General features: G+C 42.5%; 1 protein-coding gene across 1 annotated transcript; it reads left to right on the top strand.

Annotated features, from left to right (window-relative positions):
- Positions 1-87: 87 nt before the first annotated feature.
- Positions 88-7,663, top strand: cntf (ciliary neurotrophic factor). The gene is made up of 3 exons (XM_031751029.2): positions 88-753; positions 4,118-4,426; positions 4,525-7,663. Exons 1-3 carry the CDS (start codon positions 634-636, stop codon positions 4,696-4,698), a joined length of 603 nt encoding a protein of 200 aa, XP_031606889.1. The 5' UTR covers positions 88-633; the 3' UTR covers positions 4,699-7,663.
- The last annotated feature ends 1,525 nt before the right edge of the window (positions 7,664-9,188 follow it).

The following is a 9,188-nucleotide window of genomic DNA, read 5'->3' as shown; positions in this document are numbered from 1 at the left end:
CGTATGTGATTACATCATTAAAGTTCCACCTGATGATGTGACGAGCCGGAAGTGGCCTAATTTGGAGTGAGCTTCTGTCCTCGGACGCTGTGGTTAGGACGTCAGTCTCCATAGTGATGATGGGCACTTCTAGTTTCAGCTGTTGATTTTTTTTTTTTCGGTCTCTTATTTGTTATCATTGGGGAACACACACACACACACACTACTTAAATTTAGACTATCTCGGCTCTGTCACTACCAGTAAATCGGATAAGCTGCTCATGAATAAGTTGATGAGCTCCTCCTCACTCCCCTCCTCTCCTCCGCCCCCGCTTGTCCCGTTAAATTCCTCCAGTCAGGCATCAAGTTCCCCGGGGAAAGGGCGGAGATTTGGCCTTAAACTCTGTAATACAAGTACCGAACTGTAAGCAGAGGAGGTCGGACAAACCGAAGTGGTTTTACGGAAACCTCAGACAAGACTGACCCTGTGGCTCTAATTAACGCAGCGCTGAGTGGGAGCTGAAGGGCAGGCTGAAATGAGCCGTGACCGGGAATCCGGTGATGTCTTGATGAAGCAGGCGTGCCCGGGAGTATATTAGGGGCTGGGCTGCTCTGCTGCTACCACAAGTGAGCTCGTCTTCAAGTTGAGGTTCAATGGCAGGAAGGTCGACCAGAAGCATAAACGGCTCGGATGGGAGCAGAACCGCGCCAGCCAGGGCCGCTGCTCTAGCCGATCTGCTGCACTATGAGTGCTCCACCTTACTGGAACTCTTTGTGAGTATAAGAACTTATTTTTTCCCCCCACACTGGCTGCAACCTGACAGCAGGTCACAGTATGCTTTTAGAGTGAAAGAGAGAGAGAAAAGTCTGAGGAAGAGTGTGTGCGTGACAGAGAGAAATGGGCCAAGGTTAAAAGGAAAGTTAATAGATATTCTCTCTGTGTGTGCGTTTCCAAAGAGCTACACTGTCAAAGTGTGTGTATGTATGTAAGAGAGAGTACAAAAGGATGATGAAAGGGATGTGTGCAAGTGCAAGATAAGAAGGAAGAGAGAGAGAGAGAGTGTGTGTGTGTGTTTGAAATAGAAGGAAATTATGTCTAGGACAGCAGGGGGTAGGAATGCAGAGCAGAGAGGGGGTGAAGTTTCTGGAGTGACATAGGTGGGTGTTTTTGGCACACAGTCATCAATGCTTGGGCACAAAGCCTTCATCTCTTTTCCACCAGCTTGCCTCTCTTTGCCAAAAGGTGTGAGAGCGACTGTTTATTACAACTTCTTGGTTTCCTGCCAGTTTGCCTCATCCATCCTTTCATGTGGTCTTGCTAGGAGCAAGGGAGCGGCCGGGAACACTGCTTCACTTCCATCCATGTGACTCCCTTTATCGCCAATATGCAAGTTTACCCCCTTTTCTCCTTTTTTTTTTTTTCTCATGGTTTCCAGGTTACCTTCCAGTGAACATGTCATGTAGGAGTTGGACTTGTCTTAGCCTGTCACACAGAAATTTGTGTAGATTTATCAGCATTTTTTTTTTACCACGCCTGGAAAGCACAGACTCTGAAACAGATGTTCTTCCAAATCTTTGGCACGCAAGTGTCAGTAAATCAAATGCACACTATTGAAAATTATTTTTCATCGTGTTAATATCCCCAGGCACGCTGCCCCACTCTCTTGCACATTGGGTGGGAAAACCCAGGTTTGCAACATCAATTTCCTCTTGAGAACCACTTAAGTCATTTCCTTAGCTTATCAGAACTCCTAATACTCCATAAGTGCACTGTTTCTGGCTTTGAAAACACTTCTTGGTGTATCCATAACTGCCTGACTCACGCCAGGAGTAAATATAAATTTCCTTTGCTGACTTTCGAAGCACACAGGCCACATTCAGGCCGCTGTGTCAGGCTAGTTCTGACTTGCAGGGTTACACATTAATGCCTCAGTATAATGCCAGAAAGACACCAGAGGCTTCTGAAATTCATCATTCATTGAAGCATTAAAGCTGAGGTGACAGTAATCCTGCAGAGTGATCCAACAACATCACCAGTCTCATGATCACGTCTGTAGTTCGTAGTTCTGAGAATTCTTTGGATAATAGGTATAATGAAGAGCAGGGGCTCCCTCACCTTATCCTGAATCGTTATTAGATCATTTCTTATATTGTCAGTGTCAGAACTCTACAAAAGTCTTTAGTCATCACTCATTTTTCCTATTTTCTTTTCAAGGAGCCAAACCTTGCAATTTTTTTAAAAGGTGGTCTTAAGCAGATAACTAGCATTGCATCTCTAGGCATTTTGTTACTAGTAGCCTGTAACAAAACCATTTGTGCACCAACAAGGTGATTCCCAAAGAGCTACTGGCTGAACACTCGGTACATCTTTGCACAGTGTGCAGTGTATCCTTACAATTTGACTAGACAAGTGGGGGAGAAAAGAAGAGGTAGCAGGCCTAAAAGACTGTCTACAATAGATGAACAGTAACTGAAAGTCATGTCCTTATGAAATACAAAACAGCCCAGCAAAGACAGGGCGCAGGACCTGAGAGATGCTCCTAGCTCCTCAGCTGATCCACCTGCTATTTGTCAAAGCCTCCTCTGAAATGGTCTCAATGGAAACATATGCAAGAACTTGACTTAAAATGAGTGGCAACAGGTCTCATGGAGTGATGAATCCGAATATGAAATTTTTGGTGAAACTGTCAGTATAGTATTAAAGGTAATTGGGGAAAGGGGTACAACTCGGCCATTTGTGTGTTTTACAGATGGTCAAGTGTCTACAGCCATCTGCAAAGCACGGTAGCGGCTCTGTTATGGTTTTGGGCTGCATATCAGCCAGTGGTGATGGAGATGTTGTCAAAGTCAATAGAATTATGAATGAAGAAAAGTAACAGCAGATTTTGATTCACTGTACCACAATACCTATGCTTTGTAGAAAGTGTCTAATTGGCCTACTTCAGCATAACAATGATCGCAAACACACTGTTAATGCAGTAAAAGTATACCTGGATTAAAAATACACACAGTGGAACACTATCAGTCATGGATTAGTCCGGACATCGACATCGGTGAGGCAATGTGGGCCATCTTGACAGAGAAAAGAGAACAGAACAAACAGCAGCCAACATTGAAAGATGAGCTTTGGTTCTCCAGGCTTCTTGAAGGACATTCATTCTTAGACTACTTAAAAAAAATACAAATAATTGGTTGGAGTTCTATATTTAGTTTAGTGAATATTTTAGAATATTTAAATCACAGTTTCAATTCAGTTCAGTTTTATTTATATTGCATGAAATCACAACAACAGTTGCCTCAAGGCACTTTACATTGTAAGGTAAAGACCCTACAACAATACAAAGAAAACAGAGAAAACTCCAACAATCATGTGACCCCCCCCCCCCTTTGAGCAAGCGCTTTAGTGACAGTGGGAAGGAAGAACTCCCTTTTAACAGGAAGAAATCTAAAGCAGAACCAGGCTCGGGGAGGGGCGGAGGATTCAGGGTACCCTGAGTTAAGATCCAGTCTTAACTATAAGCTTTATAACAAAGGAAAGTTTTAAACCTAATCTTAAAATTTGGGATGGTGTCCGTCTCCTGAATCCAAACTGGAAGCTGGTTCCGCAAAAGCCGGGCCGAAAGCTGCAAGCGCTGCCTCCCATTCTACTTTTAAATACTCAGGAACCACAAATAAGCCTGCAGTCTGAGAGTGAAGCGCTATAATGGGGTGATACAGTACTGTAAGGTTATTAAGATAAGATGGGGCCTGATTATTCAAGACCTTGCCTTCGCTTCTATGGTGCGTCTGTTATTTTAACCTTTTACTTGTTTACTTAGTAAGTCTTTACTGGAACTGGGCTGAGTGCAAATTCCACTATAATAGACAATGTGACAGCCTTTAGTAAATGATCCCAAGCAAATTCCTTTTGCATTAGGAGGAAATCCCTGTTGCCTTATTGTCAGTGGTCCTCTGTAAAGGCCAAATTTCAGTTGAATGTCATGACTTGCTGAAAACAGTCCCCCACTTATACTACTTTGCAGTTCCCCCTTCTTCTATCTCCATCTCTCTCTCTCTCATTTATTTTCTTTCAAAAAAATCTCACTTTTGTTACAAAGTCTGACACGTTTGTCTTGCGTTTCTCTCTTTCTTCCCCAAGAGAAAGAAGGAGAACTTCACCGAGGACGTGGCTGACCGTCGTATGGTGTCTGTCCCTCCTCCTTCATCCCAGCTGGATACCAGAGACAAACTCTGGCGCATCCACTCGGCGTTGCTACAATGCCAAAAGTTGCTAGAGAAAGCTGTTGCCAAAGAGGAAGAGGAGCTGGGTGGTGGGAAGAAGGGCGAGTATGAGAACAAGAGGAAGCTGGTGAAAGAAAGGTTGCCGCTGCTCATACTTAGCACTGGAGAACTCCTCAAAGCTGCTGAAGGCACGACTTCCCTGACTCCTAGTGTGGAGGGCTTGGAGGTAGGTCCTGATGTCACCTGAGGTGTTAAAGGTAAAGGTGAAAGTGTTGGACTGAAATTAAAGCATGGTTTACGGTTGTCTCCTCTTGTCATTGGCAGCTAAATGTCCCAACCAATCTATTTGACCTGAAGCTCTGGGTGTACCGGGTCTACAAAGAGGTCAACTACTGGAGCAAGACGGCTACCAACACCTTGAAAGACCTCCCCTCGGTCATCGTCAAGGAAAGGGCGAGGACCACGCGGGCCAGGAACAGGAGAAGCACTCGGAGATGAGATGGAGACGTGGGAAGGATCGATGAGGAAGGAAAAAGATTAGGGAGATAAATGGCGGAGATTGGTGAAGGGGTGAAGGTGATGAGAAGGTGGTTGCAAAGCAAGGGGTCCAGTCAACGTCAGGAACAAAGTGAAAGACGGGAACAGAAATAGAAACAGCCAGCTGCAAGAGACAGATTACTACTGACACAGGGAGATGAGAAAACTGGGTTACTGTTGATGAACCAAGGCTGCAGATATATATAGAGAGGAAAACACCATGCTGTGACATTTATATGGCAGAGTGTAGTACATCTCTATTCTTTCTTTCTTTCTTTCTTTCTTTCTTGGTTTAGGCTTACATGTGCCACTCCTTCCACACAGCTGAAGCGATTTCCTTTGGATGCCCTGCAGCACACGAAACATGTGATCAGCAATGGGCACATTTAATTTATATTAGCTGTAAACACTGTGGCTATCATAACATGCATCTTGGAGATGTTGAGTCCATGAAAGAAAAAAATATGCTAGCAGCACCCTCTAGTGTTTACATAGTGCAACTGCTTGGAGTCCTCCTTTTCTTTCTTAATTTCCTTGGTAATGTTAAGTATCTCAATTTAATATTATGTTTGTGTTGTTGTTTTTTTGAGCACTTTATTAGCAATGAAATAAATCAGTCTAAGTTCGTGAATGAATCGGGCTCTAAAGCAGGAGTATAGCATAAATATTCTATACTCCTAAAAAAGCCAAAAGTTTGCAAACTCGCGTTATAAAAAGAAACGACGCTTTAAAACCTTAACACAAATAATTTGAGGTGCAATTTTTATTTGTTTTAATGCAAAAGTAGCTGTTTTACATGATCTACATGCATCAGTTGTACGTTACAACAGGCACGCGGCTCTTTTTGACTGCGTCTGCAGTCACATACACAGTAACTGGTTAAATTGATCACGTATCAGATAGTATCAGAGTCAGAAGCGATGCCCAAATCCTACCTTACCTGTCTGTCTAACCTGGACGAGGCTGCTAATTAAATTAGCCGAAGACTCAGATTGTCTTTAAAGATGCATGAAGGCTCGGGGTGAGAAACAGAGAAGATAAAGTAAATGGGATCCTTTATAGGGAAGTCTTGCCTAGATAGGTACTTATCCATAATGACGTGGAGGATCAGTTAGACAGAAAGGCTGATGGAAGAGTGTCAGCAGGTATTTTACAAAAGCACTCTTTTTATTCTAACGATGAGGGCACCATTTATATTTAAACTGTTTATAAAGGTTTTCTTCGCTTGGCTCTGTGCTTGCTGTGTTTAGCATCTGTGGGCTGGTTAACTGACAGCAGGTGCACTGGGAGTAAACAAGACCGTGTGATGTTCGGGGCACCTCGACTGTTCACGGGCTTTTTTTCAACTACATTTTTGTACCGGAAGGAGACCTAAATGCGTTTGAAGTCTGATTAATTTCGGAGATGAAATGTTGCCACTGAGAAAATGAGATCTACTCAACCTATTGGCTTCATCTGTTACTCGCACACCAAACAGCACAAAATCATTCTGATTATCTGCTTTGGAGTTTCAGCAGTGTTTTAATGTGATTCACTATTAATGAAATATGGCTGCTGTGTACACTGTATGGGTTGGAGATGTAGTTTATGTTTCCTCTTGCTCATTACTCTGTCATTACTGCTGCTGGAGCTCACAAGGCTGACTTTTCTTTTCATTTATTCTCTGTCTTCCGTTCTCAGTTCTTTAAATTTTAGAGGTTTGGTTTGAAGTAGACCAAGAGCCATTAGAGGTTAGAAGAGGTGCGTCAAATTTGGCCAAAAACTAAAGGACAGGATGTAATTTAAAAATAAGGGTCCAGTTTAAATAACGCAGTCCTTGCAAACAAGTTCTTTATAATCCAGTATAAGAAACGGAATAATTGTAAAAGCTGGCTTTTTACAGTGAAAGAAGGCTCTAGTTAAGGTTGGCAATGACTGCGTGCCCTCTGCCTTGATAGCTGAAAGGGAAATAGTCAGTTTAGGCAGCACATTTTAGAAAGTATTGCACTGACTTCAAGTTTCAGTGGCTTCATATTTAAAACTTTTATTCTGTCTGTGCCGTTCCTAATAATCTGTCTGATATGGACTGACATACCGCTACATTTAGTCTTTCCTTTGTTAACATTTTCATGGAAAGCACCGTCGTTACATTCCTCACACACCAATTGTTTTGTTTTTGTGTATTCTTAAGATTGATTGATTTTCTGTTTTACACTTTTATCAGTGTTTGATCTTTACAAATACAGTTTGTCACACCACAAAGAGCTGTCTTTCTTTTTTTAACCTCTGGGGGAGACCAACTGAGCTATGGGTTAAAACACAGAGGGAGGATCGGGTTACCACCATGGCTTCATACACAGCAAACATACTGCAGAAATAGTGCATGCTGTAAAGATTGTAGTAATAAAGAATGTATGATTAATTCCAGAAAGTTGACTCGGTGCAGTTGCATAACGGTCAAAACAAGCACCGTGTTTGGAGTGGGGAGTCAAGGAGGCCATTTCTATAAAAAGGGGGATGTACACATTTTAACCTTCCTGCAGGGAGCCATTCCCCGGCTCTCTGTGAAGGGTTCACATGGACGCTGATCAGTGGTCATCAGAGTCTGTGTATGTGTCTTGTGGTGGGACAGGTTTTGATCATTAATGCAGCTGTACTGTTTATGAGGTTGGAAGAAGTCACCTGGATGAGTGATGAAACGTTTTTCACACTGAACAACTTCCTGGGATTTCTTTAGCTGGATTAATGCGCACGCATTTAAACAATGTATGAGCAACTTCCTTTATCTCTGATGGTCTATGAAATGATGTACTCATCACTTTCTTTAATGTTATTGACATTTGTTTCTGGTCAGCCAACAGCAGCTGGGAAACAAGTTAGTTTGAACACTGCTTTAACACTGTAAACAAAAAGTGACATATTAAAACTGTCTTCTGCAATGAAAACATTCACGCCTTGAATTTTTTTAAAAGTAAACTTTTAGATATAACATTGCTACACTGAGTTCTGACTTTATGACATTAAGCAGACCTCTGTAGACATTTCTTGTCAACTTTTCTCAGTTGACAAAGGATGATAGGGAGGGCTGTAGGTAGGCTGTAATTAAGGGATACTTTCCTTATCTTTTATTAATGATTCTTTTCTTGATCTTGATCTTGATCTCGGGTCTTGATTTTATGTCTAAAAAAATAAAACAGAAATGGTGAAATTCCAATAACACTTTCTGCGGACCATGTTGACATATTTAAATAACTTATTTCAATGCAAACTCAAAAAAATCCAGTGCGTCTTAGAGTGCTGCATATATTCACAGGCCTACTTTTTCAATTATTTAGAACATTAAAAACAAACAAACAAAATATTAATATTTTCTTGAAAAAAAACATTCATCAGAGTTGCAGATGCTAAGATTTCCCCTGGGATTGAACAGAATCGACTGGATTAGAAATGAGTACATCGGAGGGTCAGTTTAGGTCGAGGGATAAGTTAGAGAAAGACTCCAGGGATGTTTGGACATGGACAAAGGATGTTGAAGATGGAGCTACCAGGTAGGAGAAAACGAGGATGATCTCGAAAAAGATTCATGGATGTAGTGAACAAGGAGTCGCAGAGGGTTGGCGTGACTGGAGAGGATGTTGGGGATACAGTGAGATAGAACCAGATGATCCGCTGTGGCGACCCCTAAAGGGAGCAGGTAGAAGAAGATGAGTATGAATTTGGTGCCACTTCTATCAGGTCCTAACAGGAAACTCCGGCCAAAGTTCACACAGGCTCACCAAAATTGGATCAGAGTAGGGATGGGTATCGAAAACCGGTTCTTGTTGAGAACCGGTTCCCACTGTTTCAATTCCTTGGAATCGTTTGCCATTTTTGCAAACGATTCCCTTATCGATTTCAGTCGCCCCGAATGATGTCACCACGTTGCGGAGTGTCGGAGGGTACCTGGCAGGAAACACGGCGCCTAAGCGGCTCAAACGCTTAAAAGTTTGTTTATACTTTACGAAAACGAAAGACAACAGGGCAACTTGCAATACTTGCAAAGTAGATATTTCATTAAGGGAGGAAACACTATGAATATGCAAAAGCATTCGCTCACAAAACCGCTCCGGACTCGTGAATCTCAACCCAGCAGCAGCAGCGGTAACGTTTGCACGTCATCTCCCGTTAATGCGGCAGGTAAATAATCAACTAACAGTGCATATTATGTTAGCGCGATCTGCCTTATTACAAAACCTGCCATTACTGTGCATTTAGGTGACCATGATGAGACAGACAGACAGAGTCTGGCTGGCGCTCGCTGGCAGTTGTCGCTGCAGTCTACCGGTAGCGTCTCTTTTCAGGCCCGAATGTCACCGAGCAGTGACTAAGTTTGTGGTCAAAACCTTGCAGCCATTTGCCACAGCAGATGGTAAGTGAATGTGTTTAATTGTAGGCAGGGACATTACTGGATATTCTTGTGTAATTGCTACAGA

Source organism: Oreochromis aureus, linkage group 6 (assembly GCF_013358895.1).
Source record: "Oreochromis aureus strain Israel breed Guangdong linkage group 6, ZZ_aureus, whole genome shotgun sequence".
In the NCBI taxonomy this organism is placed as follows: Eukaryota; Metazoa; Chordata; class Actinopteri; order Cichliformes; family Cichlidae; genus Oreochromis; species Oreochromis aureus.
Note: the sequence above shows the minus strand (reverse complement) of the source record. Positions and strands in the feature narration are given on the sequence as shown.